The sequence below is a fragment of the Alosa pseudoharengus genome, unplaced genomic scaffold (assembly GCF_046254945.1).
Source record: "Alosa pseudoharengus isolate Yale_2024_CS ecotype anadromous, Long Island Sound unplaced genomic scaffold, YU_APseudo_1.1 YU_APseudo_1.1_scf_5, whole genome shotgun sequence".
In the NCBI taxonomy this organism is placed as follows: domain Eukaryota; kingdom Metazoa; phylum Chordata; class Actinopteri; order Clupeiformes; family Clupeidae; genus Alosa; species Alosa pseudoharengus.
The window spans coordinates 6,047,696-6,068,378 of NW_027468837.1; the positions used below are offsets into that span (position 1 = coordinate 6,047,696).

Consider the following 20,683-nt stretch of genomic DNA (forward strand, 5'->3'; position numbering starts at 1 on the left):
TCAAGTGTACACCTGTTTGAGTCTAGTTGCAACTCTCATGGAAGTGCTCATTGGCCCCCTGCACAGTCCTGGGGCCCTATGCAGTCACATAATGTGCTTACCGCTAGTTATGCTTATGATGAAGCCAGAACAGAAAGCTATTATCATAATGTGTTGGTGTTAAAAAAAATCAGAGCTTAAATGCAGTACTTGAAATACTAGCTTGAAATTCTGCAAGAAGTTCCAAAACTATAGTAGATTTCAGTTGAGATTACTAAAGCCAAAGTACTTGACAACCTGCAAGTTGGGTTCAGGTTCGTCATGGACAATTAGCCCTACTATTCGTGAGCGGCCAGTCAGTCACTGATCATGAAAATGAAAAATTGGCTAGTAGCTTATGTGCAGAGCAATCTTCACATCCAACTCAAGTAAGGAAAAACAGACTGACTGCATGGAAAGAGGCCATAAAACATGCACTTTGTACTGTAATGTTCAATATATTCCTACATGTGGCATCCACTGAATTTATGGATCGCTTTTTGGGTGGAGCTTTCTGTAAGTATAGGCTAATTTCAAAACGTTTGTAGCCTGTTGTTACTTACAAAGCGCAATATAGCCTATATTGGTTGGTACCAAACCATGCAACGCAGTCAGTAGCCTAATTTCAAGAATCTCGGTAAGGAACTCTTTTTCAGTGGGTGTGGGCTTGCAGTACTGGGAGCCTACCTTTCAGACTATCAGCCCTCTCGAGGCAAGAGATTTGCAGACGACCGCATCTTCTGGGTACTGAAATAGATTCTTACGGTAAGTTTGGCTGTCACTTCCTCTTCGTTAACTCAATTACGCTTGTTTGCTTAGATTCAGCTGATCATTGAAAACTTACGGTGGAGGTTGACTTCATGACAGTTGTATAAAAAGTGCATAGCTACATATTCACGTCGATTTATGGGATTAGGCTATATCTGTTTTTAATCTTCCAGATGATATAGACTAATTTTGCATTAACCGAAAACAAGACGCTTTCTTTCAACTTTTTCCAGTGGCCATGCGATGGAGATTAAAACATTCAATATAGATATAGTTCGAAGGACGGCTCTGACAATTCTGATGACAGGTCGGCAATTCTACAGGTGGTTTGAAGAGCATTAGGCTAACAGTCCAATAGGACACGTGTAGTCACAGGAGTATTGTAGTTTACAACACATGAAGGAAAGAACATAAACATTCGCCAAAACGCATATCACTCATTTTGATGAGGAAAGAGCTTGTCAGAATGCTGTGACTTGGAAACAATCAGGCGCGGACGCACGGTATAACCGGATCTCTTTGGGGCTGCCATGTGTACATCAGACCAATATACAAGCCTGCCCGTGTAGATCAACACAATGAACACATAGGCTACAGGTGGCACTTAAAAAAAAAATAATGCTGCCATACACTAGTTTTCTTTCACGTGACTATTTAATAGCCTAACAGAAATGCGTAAATTATATGACTAACACAAATAAATAACAAATAACCTAGAAGAAATTATGTAATCCTTCATGTTAGAATATTAATATGTCAAAAACATGGCCTGTGTTTTTTTTTAAAGTAAAAGAAAAGACAAAATGTCTCAATGTTTAATGTGAAAATATGGATGCATTCGTTTCCCATTAGTGAACTATAGCCTATGAACTGTCTACTTTAATATGCAGTAGGTTACATAAAGTCTAGGCCAATTCTTTGATCAGACTCCCATGGGTTTCACAGCACAAAAATCTGTTCACCAGCAAGAACACTGACAACGGAAAGCAATGATGGGCTTAGTGCTGTTGTGAAGGGTGATGAATAGAAGGGTTCACAAGGATACATTGTTAAGTAAATTGGATGTTTCCCAGAGCCCTCTTTAGGACACTTAAAAAGCCTGTATATTTGAAACAATATATTGACAGTCAGATATTTCAGCAATTTCCTAACTTTAATTTACATTTTTGAAAACTGCCATAATAAAGTGATTGTGTTTTTTGTAACATCACCTTAAAGACAGATAATATTAATTTAATATCAATGACCCATTTCTTGTGTAAATATTTTCATAGCAACAAACAAGATTTATGTATTGTTCATGGATGGCTCAGCATTGTTTGGTAAACATGCTTCCACAGGCAGCTACCATTTATACCTGTGATTGCAAGAAATATATTTGTTTCAGTCTCTCTAGACTAAATAATATGAAGCTATGTTTAGGGTAATTACACTTTAAAACATTTAATTAACTTGTAAGGATATGAAGAGTTTGGTTCCAAAATGCTATGTCCACCATTTTAATGAATTTTCATAAATATTTGTTTTACATTTTGTTTTCCAAGTAATTTCGGTAGTAATGTAATTGGGTATTGCTATTTCATTTATCTTTTCTCAATCAAAACAACACAACTGCAATTTGATTGATATCTGAAATACACACTTAAATAACATGACTTTTTAATACTTTTAAAAACTGAGATATAGCGTTTTGGAAGCAAACACCTGATATGTTCATCATTGTGCGGTTTGGCATATATGCATTTCCATTTGCAATGTGTTAGAACAATAAAACCATTAAACAATTAAACCATTCATTATGTCACGATAGGTGTTTGACCTGCGATTGTACTGAATCTTCCTGATGTGGTTATACTTGTTTTTTAGCCATTATGTGACATCAACTTGGATAACCCCCATGGAGCCTGTACATAATGTAGACTGTGAACATAATGGCACATGGCCAGTGCTCTCGGAAACAGACTGCACTCAGGCTAATGCGTCAGTGTCTCTCCAGCATCAGCTACACAGTGGATTTCTGGGCATGCTCTTGGGCAGTGTGGCAGTCCTGACTGTGTTCATGAACATCCTGGTCCTCTATGCTGTAAGGAGGGAGCGGATGCTGCACACCGTGGGTAACCTCTATATTGTCAGCCTCTCTGTGGCAGATCTTATTGTTGGCGCTACAGTGATGCCCCTGAACCTGGCCTACCTGCTGGACGATGAGTGGAAGCTGGGCCGAGCTGTGTGCCAATTCTGGCTGGTCATGGACTATGTGGCGAGCACAGCCTCGATCTTCAGCCTGTTTATCCTGTGCCTGGACCGGTACCGCTCAGTGCGGCATCCACTTCGCTACCTCAGGTATCGAACGAGGGGCAGAGCGACCCTCATGATCTCTGGGGCATGGCTTCTTTCCCTGATGTGGGTCATACCCATTCTTGGGTGGAGATCATTTGCTTATGTCGATCGAAAACCTGAGACTGAGAAAAAGTGTGACACAGATTTCCGTTTTGTTACGTGGTTCAAGGTTCTGACAGCCACCTTGAATTTCTATGTCCCGTCTGTGCTGATGCTGTGGTTCTACTCCAGAATATTTGTCGCTGTACGAGAACACTATCGGCAGTGGGAGAGTATTTTCAGTTCACAGGATTCTTCTGCGAACAATGGAAGTGGACACAAAGAAGTTAATAAAGTCTCTCACAGGGGCAGCCTTGTGGTGCACACCGATGGCTTGTTAGATCAGTACAGCCTAGAGCAGCAGTTTGAATCCAGGGACACGAATGAGGGGGGAGTCAAAAAACATCAGACTGTGAGGAAGTCCCTCCACAAAAATGGTTCATTTTTCCATGTCTCTGGTAAAAGTAAGAAAAAAAGTGTGAGAGACACTCAGAACAGTTTTTGCTCAATTGGAGATGAAGATTTAGGGAGTGAGAGCCCATCGAGGGGGTCAGTGCTACCAATTAATTTTCTGCAGTCAGCTGAGGATGAGGATGATCCAAAACATATTGTGTCAGTTAACAATTGCAATGTTATGGTAGAAAACTCTGAGACTGGTGTTTGTGAGCTAACATCCAAAGTACACCAATTAGCTCATGCAGTGAGTTGTAACAACCTTTCACAACCATTTAGGGGATCGTTGTCAGAAGATTCAAGCCAAAAAACGGACACATCAAAAGCAGTTGCTCTTAAACATACCTGGCAGAAGTTTCGTGATCAGTCCAGGCAGTGTGTCCAGAATATGCGCATTCACAAGGAACGTAAAGCAGCACAACAACTGGGCTTCATCATCACTGGATTCATGGTTTGTTGGATACCATACTTCATAACCTTCATGGTGATGGCTTTTTGCACAACTTGTGTTCATCACGACCTACACATGTTCACTATTTGGCTTGGATATATCAACTCCACACTGAACCCCTTCATATATCCCATGTGTAATGAGAATTTCAAAAGGGTGTTCAAAAGAATATTTCATATTGGCACATAACATTTGGCCTTAAACTGTTACAAATCCATGGCATCACATGCACATGTAGAAGAGAGTGTAGCTCATACACTGTGTGTATTGACTCAGTCCTGACTCAGTAAACAAAAATACCCATTTGTCATTCCACAAAGCATACTGAGAAAAAATACTATGTCTGGCCAAGTGAATTAAACATAATAACATAATAATTGGCCACTGCCAAGGAATATAACCTACTCCCCCCAAGAAAAGACCTTGAATGTTGGTGCATTTCTGTTTAAGTCTTTTCACGGTTATTCATAATCTGTATCGGATGGAAACTTTATATGAAATATCTGAAATGTATACCTACCTTTGCTTATACGTTGAGAGTTAAATACATTTTAATCCTCTGAACAATTAATTTGAATATTAATGAAAAAAAGAGCACGCTGCAGAGACTTTGATGGATGCAGACTCAGCAGACAGTTTCAACAAAAAATCATGTACTCATTCTGGTGGAACAGAAATGTGCCAGCTGCTTGACCAACATGGTGGAGCAGAGATTGCATAATGCTGCTTATTATGAGTTACTGCAATTTACAACATTAAATAAGTCAGTAAGATCAGTTGTGTTTTTGTGATGTTTAAAAAAGTATTGCCCAAAAGGTCCATATTTTTAGTTGAATATGTGTGGCCAGTCTAGGGAGCACTGCAGTTCTGCAAGAAGGCTTCACAAAACTAATGGCCTAGATTGCAGAGCAGACCTACACACAGTGGTCTTCCACAGGGGTGTGGTAAAATAAGAGGTGGGTAAACTATGAATTCTGTGATCTCGGTGAGGTGGACTGCACCATGCCATATCAGATTTATTTAAAAAGCATTCAGAACATGTTTGATGATGGCGAAGGTGATTGTCCAATGTTTAGAATCATACCAGTGGTATTAAATGGTTCCTAGAGTGTTGATGAGTGTACATATTGTGAATGTGGATAATACAGTGTCATTTTTGAATGTTAAAAATTGCAATTGGTAAATAAACTCTTGAGAGGTGGATAAACTATTTCTGAAATTTCAGAGGTGGATGAAAGTGTTTACTTGCGTTTAGCCTCCCTGGTCTTCCATGACACCTAGGCCTACATGAAACATAGAAGGATTTGAAATCATATGTTGTCACAAGTGACTTTTTAAGTGCCCTTTTTGACAGGTGAGAGGTTAATTAAGCAAGCTCTGATCAATATTCTTATTTGTCTCAATGACAAATGACAAAATTTCTTTTGCTTAGAAACAAGCCACTCTTAATATTAATGACCATGGGCTGCTGAAATGCTAGGCCTTAATTCTATTTAAAGCAAGATACAGGTGATTATTTTGCTGCTTAAAAAGATCGAGCAATATTCCTACAGGTATGCCCATCCCTTCAAATTTCCTACATTTCATGAACAGGTGAAACAAGAATTTGTGACGTCAAGGCCTATCCTTGTTTCCTTGTAGGCCTTACCTATAGGCCTAGTCCTTGTTTTCTAGTCTAGACTACTGTTACACTCGACTGTCAGAATGATACAGTGGCCTAAATATCTGCTTTAAATATTCAGATCAGAGCATGGTCGACAACAACGACGTCTTTCACCAGGGTGTATGTGCATTCTAGAACTCATTAGTGGAGCTTTGAATTCCTGCAGTCTCGTGAGCTAAACGCACCTTCAATGAGCAGATTTTCGCACACATTCCTTTAGTTGTTAATTTAAGTGCTTAGCTATTAAACTGCCTATCTACTCGTAGCCACAGGGCTAACTCTAGAGATGAAAAGAAACGGAACTTATCGATATTTGTCTGTTTTTTCTTGCCTTGCTGTTTGTGTTTTCTTGATAGTATTTTGGTTTTTTGTGTTTTATTCTATGTTGTTGGCACCGTAACGAACTTTGGAGCAAGCTTAGCATGCATGCGATCCAGTAAACGAGATAAGGCCAATATTTCAGCACAGTGAGCACACACTCCCATCTGAGCTGGTGTACAGGCACTAGTGTAATGTCTTTATTTCGATTTTAGTATGGGATAAGATGTCATCTGATCAGTACTTTAGACAAATGTTGCGCAACTAACGTTAGCCTGTAGAATGAATGAATGCACTTAGCTAGTTCGCAAACTTTGTTGTCATAGCCCCACAGTTATTGTTACTTGGTTCACTCTATGCATCGTCCTTAGCCACCAAGGAACTGACACGACAGTCAAAAGACTAAAGTAAAGCAACTAAACGTCTCTCCTTTCTTTAAAAGCTGCATGTTTACATTGCCAGTTAGCTAGCTAGCTATTTGCTAATTTCAGGATGTATCTTTGTTTGACGTCATTGCTCGCAGCGGATCACGTGTTTTGAACAAGGAAGTCAACGTTTTGGTGAGTGAGGTTGTTGATGATACTGTCTGTGTTTTTCAGGATTAAATGTCTGACTCATACTGTTAAACCTTTACACCGTGGAATAACTGTCGATTTTACGTGTTGCCCAACTGCAAAGCACCGTTATTATTTGGATAGTATTTTCTTCCCGTAGCTCTTTAATTCAGGATTATTATCTGGCCAAAGAGGCTACTGATTCATTAGCCTTGTCACATGAAACCGAGTCTGTCACATGAAGAGGTACAGCTCACTAACTGATATTAGGCGCTCACACTCCTCTCATATGTAGCCTATGCAAAGTACGATCACATGACTTTCGTGTGCCACCCAGTAATAAACCAGTGCACAACATTCAGTGAATTTTTATTGTCGATCTGAGTTTTGTATTTTTACGGTAAGTTCCTCTAGATGCAACTGACTTAAGTATCAATTGGAAATGACTTGCCTAACTAGTGCATTTACCATAGAATCACAACTGACTTCAATGGGCAGGGTTTTAAATAGATTTCTGAGTAGAAAAGGCTTTTGTTATCACATAGTGTCATTTTGCTGTACAATTGCAACTCTCAGAAAATACACTCTGGAACGACCATCTAATTATAATTTCAGTTTAGTCTCTCTCCCTCTGCCAGCACTGTGCTGTCATCACTCTGACCAGAATTGCATAAACTTGCATAAACTCAGCATTCAGGGGAATAGACATCATTTGCTCAGGTTCTGCAACAGTTGTCAAAAACCTTACCTTCTGTATTTGTCTAGCATCTTACTGAACAGTGAGATAGACCTTGGCTTCAGAATGGCTGATGGCTCCACTGTTAAGGGCCCAGGTACTCAAAAGCTGCAGTTTGCCCCGTTCTGCAGCGCTTTGGAGGCTGGATTCTGGCATCAGTTGACACAGAAAAAACTCAATGACTATCGCCTTGATGAAAGTCCTAAAAGCATCAAAGGATACTACTACAATGGTAAATATATGAACAGTTTTTATACTTAAGTGTTTATTGTAGTATTTGTTATTGGGTTTGTATTTTGTGTTCTTTTACTTTGTTCAACCATATGTGGAAGTGTTCACAGTGCAACACAGTTTGTTTGTCTAAGGTGCACTGGTAACACACCCCTTTAATTGTTTGAGTTTCTCTGTTCATTGGCCTCAGTAAAATATCTGGCCTGTTCTGTCCTGGCTGTTTACATCACTAAATGACTGCCTGTAAATATATTCCTATGTGGAAATGTGGAAAGTATAACAGGTATAGAGCTATGAGATTATATTTCACTAAGAGATAGAGGACAGGTGAATTTCTGTTTGTGTATTTGTGTTGTAATGCACAGGGGATCCAGTTGGCCTCCCTACACGCTTGACTCTGGAGTTCAGTGCATTTGAAGTGTAAGTGTAATCATGGCCTTAGAATATATGACATTCAGTGTTATTTTTAAAACAATTAAAAAAAAAAGTCTTTTATTTTATTTTTTTTTACTTTTTAAGTCTTTCTGTTTCATTAAGTCTTGAAATTGTAGAGATTACAAAGTTATTTATAATGTTATTTTTTTGACAATTTCCTAATGTTGGCTGTTGATTACCAAATTTTTAGCCATGTTGTCCAAGTTTATGGTTGGCATTGCAAACCATGTGCATAAAAGGGAAGTTTCAGGTTTCAGTTTCCTACTGATTTTAATAACTTGTCCAGCCTTGAAAGTGTAATTCTACACAATAAACATAACAATATAAACATAATCATACATTTATCCTTGCATTCAGAGCACAGTAAGTCACACATGAAATAGCATTTGGATTGCAAACCACCAGTTGAGAAACAGAAGTTTAGGCAACGAATATGCTTCTGCTATTCATTTTAGTCTGATCTGATTTGATAGCTTTACTTCTATAGAGTGTGTCTTATCACCTGTGTCTTAGATTTGAACCCATAGGACTCTGCTTTCTGTTTTTGCTCAGTGATGGTCCCACTCCGGCACGCTGCTGTCCAGCCACAGGCATACTCTACAACACTAACACATTAGAGGCATTTAGATCCATTGACAAGAAAGCTCTCTTGGATAATGAGGCATCTGAGGTAAAGATAGGAACATTCAGAAGCCATTCTCTTCTGTCTCATACATGATGCAGTGTTCATGTTGTGAACATACTGCAGGGATGTAGTACTCCAGTCCAGTCTCAAGACGTTTTTTTAATGGTCTCATACTTGTCTTGGAATCGCTTGTATTTGGACTTTGACTTGTCTTGGTCTCAGCCATTGGTCTCACCAAATATTCTAGTAGTCCAGTGTGATTAATATATATATATATATATATATATATGCCTGGCGCTTGGATTGTGATACAATATCTGCTTTAATCAGATCAGAGCATGGTCAACAACGATGACATCTTTCACCAGGGTGTAGGATATGTGCATTCTAGAACTCATTAATGGAGCTGTGACTTGCTGCAGATGCTTTTGTCCGAATCAACGTACATCATATTTTTACAACAGTAGCCACACTTTTATCTGTCCACTTAGCAGCTTGCTGTTTCCTAGTGTTCCTGCGATAGCTTTGGGCCTTTCAAGAAGGGTCTAAAGACTTATCTGTTCAGCTTACACGTAATTCATTAATGTTTGGAGTTTTAGATATATTATATATTTATGTTTTTTGTTTATTTTCATGATTGATATTTTATATTGTATTGATATTATTGTTATTGTAATGTAGGCTTACGTACATTTTTTTTAGCTATGGTAATGTTGATATTCTGTCGCTTTGAACCTTAACCATAACCATAAAAGAGTATCCCATCAGTAACAGCTGATTCAATTGAAGAGAGCTCTAAAGGGGGATGCTGAAAGCTCTAGTGCTGTGTGTGGCTTTTGACTTTTTATTTTCTCTCCACAGATATGGGAGGCAATCCAGTCCAATGCTGCTCTAGAAAATCCCTCAATCCTCAACAAATTTATTTTGTTGACATTTGCTGTGAGTACAGTGTTGTTTTTTAGTTCCTGCTGGTGTAATGGTTGTATTGTTTTGATACTTAACATGTTATTTAATCTGTTTCAGGATTTGAAGAAGTATCACTTCTATTATTGGTTCTGCTTCCCAGTGCTTTGTTTCTCTGAAGGCATTTCAATGATCCAAGAGCCTGTCTCTCTAAACGACAAGTTCTCTCCCAAGCAGGTATGTATGAGCTCTTTTTAATTTACCCGACAATATTTCATATTTTGCTTACTCTATAAAAGACTGGAATTACTATTGGTAGTTTTAGTCTGCATGAAGGAGTATTGCTCTAACTCTCTCTGGGTCTGTGACCTCACAGATATCTGCCCTCCAAGGAGCCTATGACAGTCTCTGCATTACAAACAACACCACAGCTGTCCCCTACTTCCTCATCAAATACACTGAGGAGGATGTGAGGGTGGCTCCATTACATCAGTGGGAGGCTTTCTTTACAGACCTTAAGATGGTACAGAACAACACAACACAACACAGTGGCATTAATGAGAACAAGTCTGTTTATTAAGTCAGTGCAGCAAGGACACTTCCTGCTCACATGTCTAAGTCAGTGTCAGACTCATGTCCTGTGCCTGTTTTCTCAGGTCACTGTTGGAGTCTATGACCCCTGCTCACTCACCCAGCACCCTGGCTGGCCACTCCGAAATCTACTCATTCTCATCGCAAACAAATGGTAGATATTCATATAAGAGCTCCTGTACCATTAGAACAGACGTTGCTCTACAAAGACAACATTTAAGCCCATTCCAATGGGTCCTTCATTATATTTACTAAAATGGCATGCATTATAGCTTTGTAAATTAAATAAGTGAAGATTATGAAAGTTTATGGAATTGTTTTAGTCTCAGATGCTGAATTGATGACCGAGTATTAGATTATGTATTTAGAGAACAAGCAAACACCTACTCAGCCTGATATTAGAAGAAACTACAATACTTTTTATTTGGCCAGATTACTTGTTGTACAAGAATAGAGTTGTTAATATGCCTGTGTATCATAGGCTGTAATGAGAGTAATAAAGGTACACTCCCTTGCCAAACTGTAGACATTGTGAAGCCTTTATTATGTAGTCATTATGCAGCTGCATCCTTTCGTGCCAAATTGCTTTATTAGCCCAAGGCCAAATAAAAATTCACTTCATTGATCGACATTTGGTCAAACAGGAGAAATTATATATTACCAGTAGCTTTTAAAAGGTCATATGAGGAATTGAATTACTGGTAGAACATTTAAAACCACAGAATTTCAATTAGTCTCTAAACAATTAACAGTATTTCTGATGAGCTACATAGTTAAAGGCTTACTTGTGATTATAGTAGTGTACAGTACATCTACAAAGTTTACTTTATTTGTATACACTCACGTGTGTGTGTGTGTGTGTGTGTGTGTGTGTGTGTGTGTCTGTGTGTGTGTGTATTTTAGGGGTGCCCAGTTGGATGTGGTGGAGATATTGTGCTTCAGGGATAGGACACTTCAAGGCACCCGCTCAGTGCAACACAGCATCATGTTTCAGGTCAAGCTGCAAGATCTTTCTGCCAGCAGAGGTAATTTCCCCCAGCAGGGTTGAGCCACCACTCTGGGTCAGAAAAGGAACTCTTTCCTTTTATCTTATGGTGAATGGGATGAAAGCTATTTAAATGTTAATATGGAGTGGTTGTCCTCGGAGCAGGCTTTTTGGTTCAGGTTTGATTAACCCCTCAGGGGTGAACCTATTCTAGGTCGTTCTGTAAGTTTAAATAAAAAGAAAAAAATCTATTATATCCTATCTATATAAATAAAGCTTATTATTACCTATAGGTGACTATTTTGTGTTTGAACACAGCTTAATACTAGCTTTCTGTTAGGTTTGTTGCTATTCTTATGATGTTCAAGGCTTTTTCTTGTTTTTCTGAAATTTTCCCATCTCCTCTTTCAGTTTTTCAGTACATCTAATAGCCTGACATAGCCATATTCAATTATATTCAGAATGTGAGTCTGATACTGTTTGCATTGGGACGTGATTATGGGGTGTTTCAACTGATCAACAGCCAAAACATCCTCCTTCTTGACAAATCGCTGTTTTCTGTTAATTTTTTTAAGTTATTGCGCTGTCAATATCATGTACAACAGACGGGATAGTAACTGATATAAATGTATAGCTACACTAAGGACAGGCTTTTTGTCGTAAACAAAATCAACCAAAGCAAGCTAGGTTGACATGACTAGGCACCGTTGCTTACATATCTATGGTTGCTCATCTATCCATCATCGTCTCTAACACTTTGATGCTCTATCTGTCTATATTGCAACTAATCTTTCCCCCTTGAACACATTCGGCTTCCATTTCACTTCCATGCAGACTGTCCTAAAAGTGTTGGCTGGGAGAAGAACCAGAAAGGTGCCATGGGACCAAGAAGCGTCAATCTGAGCGAATGTATGGACCCTAAAAGGTACTGCCATGAGAACCTCACAAGCTCTGATGAGAGTTTTAGAGGTTAATGACGTTTAGACGTTATTTCCACGTTATCTCTCTCTGTCTCTGGTGAAATGCAGGTGGTTGGAATCTATTAGTCTGCTTATGTATATGTGTGTGTGTGTGTGTGTGTGTGTGTGTGTGTTTGTGTGCACTTTTGAGACTGGCCGAGTCCTCTGTAGATCTGAATCTCAAGCTGATGCGCTGGAGGCTGGTCCCTACCCTGGATCTCGATAAGGTCATCTCCACCAAGTGTCTTCTACTGGGAGCTGGTACACTTGGGTGCAACGTGGCCCGAACGCTCATGGTGAGAGTCCAGCCTGATGTCCAGCCTGATCCCGTCTCTCACTGTTTGCCGTTCCACCTTCTTTAGCTGCCTCTGCTGCTTGTGACAGCAGACAAGTGGATGTCAAGGCTGTGTTCCTTGTTAGGAAGTGTGGAGGCTGGTTGAGTGTGAGTGATGGTGGTGACTGAGCTCTGTCTGACTCTTGTGCTCTCAGGGCTGGGGAGTGAGACACATCACTTTTGTGGACAATGCCAAGATCTCCTACTCCAACCCAGTGCGTCAGCCCCTCTATGAGTTTGACGACTGCCTCGGCGGAGGCAAGTCAAAGGCGCTTGCTGCAGTGGAGAGACTGAGAAAGATCTTCCCTGGTGTGGTGAGGCTTTTATTTGTTATTTGCTGACAGCATATGTGTGCTAAATTGCAAGTTTCCTGTTTAATACTTGTTCATGCTGGTTAAAGATATTCCTAATTCCGCCCAAAAATCCTTTTTCCAAATCCCACAGGGGATGAAGATCATTTTTGCATGTCTTTCAGTTCCATCTATCTGTCATTTTAAGCTTATCTGGAAGTTATGTAACCTACTTGGAAAACCAAAATGTTCCATAAAAATTCTCAAGAGTCTATTTTTGTGTCAAGTAGAGGGTCACCAAGGAGATGAAACTACGTCCTTTTACACTGTAGTCCCATTGTAGTTTAAATAAATGTGTTCCCATGTTTTTCTCTAAGTGTTTTGTTGCCATGGTTTAAAATACATGTGTAGATAATTGTGTATTACTTCAGAAAGACTTAATCACTAGTGGCCCTAGACCTATTGCCTTCTGCCCTTTGTGAGACAGTCATGGCCTAATTGCCCAGTGTCCTGACTCATTACTGGCCCTAGGAGAAGAATAGAATGCTGTAGTCTCTGCTGTCAGTGGTGTGTACTGTATAATGTGCAGTTGTGCACTTGCGTAAGGATATATTTTATTGTCACCATGCGTCATTGATTGAAAAACAATATTACTTTTTTCATGCTTACCTAATCACAGGTATGTATGTGCTGCTGCTTCATTAGTATTGAATTACTGCATTAGTTTCATCATTTAATAGCCACACCTCATACGTTAATAATGATTTTGAACTGTGAGCTATTTCTGTGGTTATTGGTTGGATGTTTCCAATTTAAATGTCAAGGAATTTCAGTTTAAAGTATTTTTTTGGGGGGCTTTTATGCCTTTAATGAGACAGGATAGTGGAGAATGACAGGAAGTGAGTGGGAGAGAGAGTCGGGGTGGGATCCGGAAAGGACCACGGGGCGGGAATCGAACCTGGGTCGCCGGCGTACGGTGCAGGTGCCCCAGCCAGTTGCACCACGGCTGGGGCCAAGGAATTTCAGTTTAAAATGTTACCCATATTCGATGCAAGTAAGGCCCTGACACACTTTCTGTTAATTATGTTGACCGATTCTGTGTTTTAATTACTAGTGCAGTGCCCGTTTAAACATGCTATTCCTGTAGCCCAATTACATGCCTGCCGGTAGGCCTGCTTGGAAAATAGAATAGGGAAAAACATAATTCCAGGTAAGCATTCAATAATGAATAGGCCTACAGATAATATAATAATATAATAAATGTGAAGTGAGCAGAATTTAAGCATGGCTACATGTGACATTTTTTACAAATGAAAATTACATAATCCTAACAGCTGTTTTGAGTCAAGGCTATATGCTTAGCCTATTGAATAACTTGATGATAGAGAAAACAAACCATTTTTTGGAATGGTGGCATCATATGAAATTTGCAACGGTGTGACTCAAAAACAGTCTCTGGTGGCCTATAAGTGACATCACACTCTGTCTGCCACTCGTTGCTTGTCGCTGGTTATGCTTTGCATGTGTGGCATTCTGAGACGTTCTTTAATTCGGGACCATTATCACTGGTTTCAATTTAAGACCTTGCAGTTGGAAATGTCGTTTGCTTATTCAAAGTCTAAAGACAGTCCAAAGTAGCCTGGGCTATTCGAAGTGTCCGTTTATTGCACATCATTTTTTACGTCATTTTGAAGAGCCACTGCATACCTGTGTGTCTTGGCGTGTTGTTGCAAAATCCGCGGAGTTCACTTTACTGTTGAGGTCAGACATGTTACGTTTTTACCTGTGTAACCTACACTGATCCAGCTCTGCCAAAGCCCTGCTTCTATACTAACTGGTAGCTTACAGTACAGTGGTGTGTGGGAGGGGGAGTGGCTAGCGGCGAAAGCCAATGTGCTTCTTTTACCGATATATTTAACGATATCTTTTGCATTTCTTATTCAAACAACGTCAAATTTGGCACTGCACTTACTCATGCCCATAGCAAGACAAAACAGCAGTTTGAAATCAGTCTGACAAACGGTCAGTGAGATATGCGTGCCACAGACACACAGACAGACAGACGGACAGACAGACAGACACACAGACGCTTCTTGCTTTATAGATAGATGGTTGTTGGATCACTGCTGAAATAATGAGGTGCAAAAGGAGGATGCTAAAGAAGACAGGAGTTGAGAAACTCTGCAGAGTAAGTCAGAAGAGCAGTACAAGGCCAGGGAAACCAAATGAGTTTCACAAGCAGGGGAATCCTCAAGCACTTACAGTAGTGAGGTGGAGAAATTCTTTGAGCTATCCTTTTCACTGGATTCTGCTCGGTGACCACTCACTCCATGCCCACAACTGTCCTGCTTTCATCTCCATCTGCTAATTCCTCTGTAATAATTTTTCAAGCACTCCTTCCTTTCTGTGTCCCTGAAAATGTCCACCACCCTCACCACAGACAGAAGCAGTGTGTTTGAAATGTCCATCACCCTCACCACAGACAGAAGCAGTGTGTTTGAAATGTCCACCACCCTCACCACAGACAGAAGCAGTGTGTTTGAAATGTCCGCCACCCTCACCACAGACAGAAGCAGTGTGTTTGGAGAGCTTCGCAGGCCCTTGGCCTTCTGCCTGTGACTGCAGCACACCAGTGCCGTATAACTCTCCCACAGATGCATTATTCTAAAAAGTATTCAACAGTGTAGTTGTAGTCCCTGCCAGGTAGAAAAATGGAAGTGGCCTTGCCCATTCCTCTTCCTGAGGCTACATGTTTTTCAAACATTTTCACATGGGTCTTTTGCTCAAATCAGAAAACTGCATACTGATTAGCTTTGGTTGCTAGATGAATGATAAGTGCCTTTATTACCTAAAATGGTAATGGGAAATGGCTCTAATAAGGTTTTTAGTAGTATGTCCTTTAAGTATGGCAGGTATATTAAACTTTGTCCAGTGTTGTAATATAGTCTTCATGTACCATTGCAATGTTTTATTACTTCACTATTGTGTGTCCCTTTTGTTGATGTTGGGAGGATTACCCCCACCAGTTTTTGAGGGGGTTGATGGCTGATGATTTAAGTGATCCTAGGTGTAGCACAGATATGGATCCAGTTGACAATTGAAGTGGTTCTGACCTCAAAGCCATCCCACCATCCAACTCCATACTCTATTTTCTTTCTCTTCTCCCTGTTCATCCCACCATCCAACTCCATACTCTATTTTCTTTCTCTTCTCCCTGTTCATCCCACCATCCAACTCCATACTCTATTTTCTTTCTCTTCTCCCTGTTCATCCCACCATCCAACTCCATACTCTATTTTCTTTCTCTTCTCCCTGTTCATCCCACCATCCAACTCCATACTCTCTTTTCTTTCTCTTCTCCCTGTTCATCCCACCATCCAACTCCATACTCTCTTTTCTTTCTCTTCTCCCTTTGCAGCTTGTCTTCCTTTTCCTCACACTTTGTCCCTTGCAGTAGCAGGTGGCTGGCTGGCTAGATACCTTCAGTGATAAAATGAGCACTTCAAGTCAATCCCAGAGTTCATCATTTATTCATATCATGGAGCCTTTATTGATTCCTGAGGCTCCCACAGACCTAATGAGCTCAAGGCTGTGGGTTTACCTGTGCAGATCCACTGCATGATGGGCTAATTAGGGACATCTGTCGACCGCCACACACAGACAGGGAGATGGAAGGAAGGAGGGAAAAGAGCACAGGGAGTTAATTACACTGACTGTGGCTGAGCACCGATCTTACAGACACGCTAATAATCACTCTAATGTCAGCACATACGGCAAATTGTTAGTGTCAAGACTGCTAACACACATGGCACACACTTGCCAGAATAGTACTCTTCCCTTTGGTACACATGTAACGGATGCCAGTTAGCTTAGCTGTGCTTGTGGAACGTTGGTAAACCTCACTCCCCGACGCCTCAAAAGTGCTGCTGGCATGCGAGCCAGTAGACTGGGCTATTGGCTCAATTGTTAGCGCGCTCGCCTCCCGATCCGAGGTGCTACTGTTCACAGGTTCTAGTCCGGGCGTGTGCAGGGCTGAATCGCGCAGGTTTAACACAACGCAGGTTACATTGGTGCCGTGACCCGGATCGGGAGTGAGGTTTAGGGGGGTGAGTGTAACGGATGCCAGCTAGCTTAGCTGTGCTTATGGAACGTTGGTAAACCTCACTCCCCGACGCCTCAAAAGTGCTGATGGCATGCGAGCCAGTAGACTGGGCAATTGGCTCAATTGTTAGCGCGCTCGCCTCCCGATCCGAGGTGCTGCTGTGCGCGGGTTCGAGTCCGGGCGTGTGCAGGGCTGAATCGCGCAGATTCAACACAACGCAGGTTACACACACACCAGACTCTCATCGCAACACAACCTCATAGACTGTACTCATTCCTTTCCTTTCTCATTCCAATCACATAGCAGAATGAGTGGGCTCCAAACAGGACTGATTTGTAGATGTATGTCTAGGGCTTTCAGCTGGACTGGCTCAGCTCTAGAGGCTTCCGTTGGTGTCAGCCTTGCTATGAATAGTAATAAACAAGTTATTCATCACAGCAGGGCGGTTACGGTGTTTGTGCTCTCCGTCTCTTTATACATTCTAGAGTTTTCACACTGTAAATCCCAAATGATGATTCATAAAGTCTCTGTACTTTTGCATGGGAACAATGTTTTCATTTACTCTTTTTGCTCATCTCCACTATTCTCTTTGAATTACTGTTGGGCAGTCCTCTGCATATACGGTATAATCAATGCATTATATTAGAATGATAGTTCTTATGCACATTTGGTACTGTTTTCCCCTGTTTTTTCCTTATAATGTACTAAGGTTACGTTAAAATAGCGACGCCTGACCACACCTATTGTTTTCATTGACCCACCTGTGGGAGCGCATTGTTCATTTTAAAAATCATCACTGCATTGGAACAAGACTTGCGTTTCATCTTGGCGTCACAATGCAGGTTGTATACTAGATACAGGTGTAAAATATGGCTCTAAATGCACTACTTTTTTGTAGAGAATATGACTAGTGCTTGACCTAACCACAATCCCCTCACCTTGCATTTACATTTCAGTAAGTTAAATAAATGAAATGATTACACAGCTCTTGAGAATGCTGCAGAAAGTGACATTAACATGTATGGGCCTTTCCAACATTCCGATAATTCCCATGAAATGACCGCAGTTAAAAAATTGACAGCTGTCAATGCTTCGCATCTGGGTCCTGTTCGCCCTGTTTTCCAATAGTGATCAGTGGATTACATTACATTATGTGTGTGTGTGTGTGTGTGTGTGTGTGTGTGTGTGTGTGGAGCAGAACGCAGAGGGCTTCAACATGAGCATCCCCATGCCTGGCCACCCAGTGAACTTCTCCGAGGTGACGCTGGGCCAGGCGCAGCGTGACGTGGAGCAGCTGGAGGCGCTCATCTCCGCCCATGACGTCGTTTTCCTCCTAATGGACACCCGCGAGAGCCGCTGGCTACCCACTGTCCTCGCAGCTAGCAAGCGCAAGGTGAGCCACTCATATACACAGCTTAAATATATGTGTGCGTGTTTGTGTGTGCCTCTGTATTAAAACACGGACATAGGTATTTTCATTCTGTTTAATGCATGTGCTAATGGTCATTTCCCATGTGCAGGGAATAAACTAGCTTTTAGCACTGACTAAACTGCAGACTAAATGCTTGACTCATCCTCAAGCATCCTCCACCTTGTTGATTCTCTGATGGCCGATAAGGTCAAACATTTCTGACTAGGAGAGATGACTCACCAGTCTGACCTCATCATGGACACCTGGACTCTTGCTCCTTGGTGCCACTTGGGTGAAGTGTTTAGACGGTAGGCTGACCGGTGGGAGTAGCCAAGCCACTTTATTTGTGTTGTACAGAAGCCACAGTAGTGTTATCTGTAGCTGCACCTCAGCAGGGCTGGGATGCCTGAGAGAGCTATGGGATTTGGCTACACGTTGGAGTCCAATAGTTTAGAAAGGTCAGAGGATATCCACTCCCACAGCTACAACAGCTAATAAGATTTTTCTGCCATTTTTTTTGGTCCTTTGCACTATTCCTGGCACCGTTATGAAATCCAAAGTCAAATTAGCTCATCTTTATGGATGTGTTCATTTACTGGATGTGGCCCAAGACGATGTTTTAGGCTGTTTTATAACCTTGTAACAGGTATACAGTGGCTGCACAAAGCAATAGCCTCACATGGGCCAGACCTGGTCCCTTTTAAATATCTGAGGTCATCCAGAGGGTCTCCGGAATGGCTGTTTCTCATCTTAGTTATCATCTTAGTATAACTTTCATATTTAACAATGGATCTGGTTTTCTTCAAAACCTTGACTTCGACTCTCCTTCTTACAAGATTATAAAGTCCCAGGGCCCTTTCTGTCAACATGTACTGCAGTACTCTACATGCCTCACTAATACTGTAATAGTTTTATTCAAAGAGGCGCAGCGGGCGGCAAGGCAGAGCAGGGCGGGGTGATGACCTCTGCCTGGTGGGTCAGGAGCAGGGAGGCGCATCTCCGTGTGTGTTTATTCACTCGGTGGGTTCCACATAAGCAAATCAAGATCCCAGTGTCAAACATTCATCAGGGGAAACCAGGTGTTGGATGATTCACCAGCACTCTGGCAGACACACAGAGCCTGCGAGTTTGTGTCCTGAAGGCCATTGAGGATGAAAAATGGGATGGCAAAAAATGGACTCTTCCATTGAAACAGCCCCCAAAATTGTTGTGAAAACAAGACTTGTTTTTCTCTACCTTGTCTTCGGAACAGTTGAATCTCCTAGACGGGGCGAAAACAGATCGGTAATGGCCCCATTAATTTGGCTGACGGCCCCATTCTCTGGTACAAATGGTCTCCCCTTATCAAAAATTTAATTTTCTATTATGTGTGTGTGTGTGTGTGTGTGTGTGTGCACTGTCTGTATCTGCAGGCAACAGACATTTGTCTATCACATATTCATTCCATTTGTCGTCAGACAGCAATCTGTTCTAGAGAAGACAACTGGAGGTTGCAGAACTGAAGTTTTACAGGAAGGGTTGGGAACACTGCACACAGAGAACAAATCAGTGTTCTGCTCGTTTGGTCATGAAACATATTTTTCAAGGAAAATAAATGTACTGGATACGTTGGTTGAATATTGTTTTGAGAACTTGTAATGCTACAAACAGTAATGAAACAGTATAAAATTGAATAGTCTTTACTAGCAGAGATTATGAAGAATAGCTAGTTTTTGCAGGGTTGTATGATGTTTTTCTGCATCATATGCAAGTCATCTCATTATTTTTTGAAGACACCCAGCAGGCATATAGGCATCATTAAAAACAGTTTTGGACCGTTTCATCCAATGCTGCAGTTATTCCACTTGGCATGTTTACATCAAATGTCAAAATTAAATTTGGAATTAAGACATGCTAGTTGTGTCTTTCATCAGGATAAGATTAGAATCAGAGTTTGCCATGGTTATATTTTCACTGCTGACTGTGTCAAATTCAAACATTTTTCTTCAAGGACTCAAAAATTTTATTTTCTACAGGAGGGTCTCAAAAGATTAGAATATCGTGGTTCATTTCCCCCCCTAATTTAGTTCAAAAAGTGATCTTTCATATCTCTCAAATATTAGAATAAAGAGGTTATAATACAGAAATGTTGGTTTCCAGAGCCTTTAAATGGATATTCCATTTGGGGAATTACGCTCATTTTCCACCTCCCCTCAAGTCAAACAATTGGTTTTTACCTTTCTCCAGTTCATCCAGCCATTCTATGAGTCTGGCGATACCACTTTTAGCTCCAGCCTAGCATAGATCATTGAATCGGATTAGGCCATTAGCATCTCGCCTGCTAGATTTCCGGACTGCATGCTTGCAAACTTTCCCTTGCTTCTCTCTTTCAAGTTTTACCAGGATGCAATATTGAATGTGAGGACTGATTCAATTAGTGCCCGGTGTACCATTTTTAAAAATGTCCTGTCCAACATTAAAACCTTTCAGGCTCCTCAGGA

At 40.9% G+C, this 20,683-nt stretch overlaps 2 protein-coding genes across 4 annotated transcripts in view; both read left to right on the forward strand.

Annotated features, from left to right (window-relative positions):
• Positions 1-681: 681 nt before the first annotated feature.
• hrh1 (histamine receptor H1) lies at positions 682-5,206 on the forward strand. Its single transcript, XM_076267772.1, has 2 exons — positions 682-783; positions 2,653-5,206. The coding sequence occupies exon 2, from the start codon at positions 2,684-2,686 to the stop codon at positions 4,253-4,255; it is 1,572 nt and encodes a 523-aa protein (XP_076123887.1). The 5' UTR covers positions 682-783; positions 2,653-2,683; the 3' UTR covers positions 4,256-5,206.
• Positions 5,207-5,725: 519 nt separating this feature from the next.
• Positions 5,726-20,683, forward strand: part of atg7 (ATG7 autophagy related 7 homolog (S. cerevisiae)) — a 61,163-nt gene continuing 46,205 nt past the window's right edge. Inside the window, exons 1-14 of one of the 3 annotated variants that reach the window (XM_076268565.1) lie at positions 5,726-6,454; positions 6,571-6,607; positions 7,367-7,569; positions 7,934-7,988; positions 8,556-8,673; positions 9,490-9,567; positions 9,652-9,768; positions 9,908-10,054; positions 10,188-10,276; positions 11,026-11,147; positions 11,942-12,032; positions 12,218-12,362; positions 12,556-12,714; positions 17,991-18,185. In XM_076268565.1, the coding sequence (XP_076124680.1) occupies positions 7,404-7,569; positions 7,934-7,988; positions 8,556-8,673; positions 9,490-9,567; positions 9,652-9,768; positions 9,908-10,054; positions 10,188-10,276; positions 11,026-11,147; positions 11,942-12,032; positions 12,218-12,362; positions 12,556-12,714; positions 17,991-18,185 (1,482 nt within the window). In that variant the 5' untranslated portion in view covers positions 5,726-6,454; positions 6,571-6,607; positions 7,367-7,403. Of the gene's footprint in view, positions 6,455-6,570; positions 6,608-6,824; positions 6,848-6,882; positions 7,002-7,366; positions 7,570-7,933; positions 7,989-8,555; positions 8,674-9,489; positions 9,568-9,651; positions 9,769-9,907; positions 10,055-10,187; positions 10,277-11,025; positions 11,148-11,941; positions 12,033-12,217; positions 12,363-12,555; positions 12,715-17,990; positions 18,186-20,683 lie in introns of those variants that run through there. The other 2 variants (XM_076268564.1, XM_076268567.1) reach the window with 2 other exon arrangements.

Excerpts from the sequence above, each read along its gene's own strand:
- hrh1 (XM_076267772.1), top strand. The coding sequence starts at position 2,684 with ATGGAGCCTGTACATAATGTAGACTGTGAACATAATGGCACATGGCCA.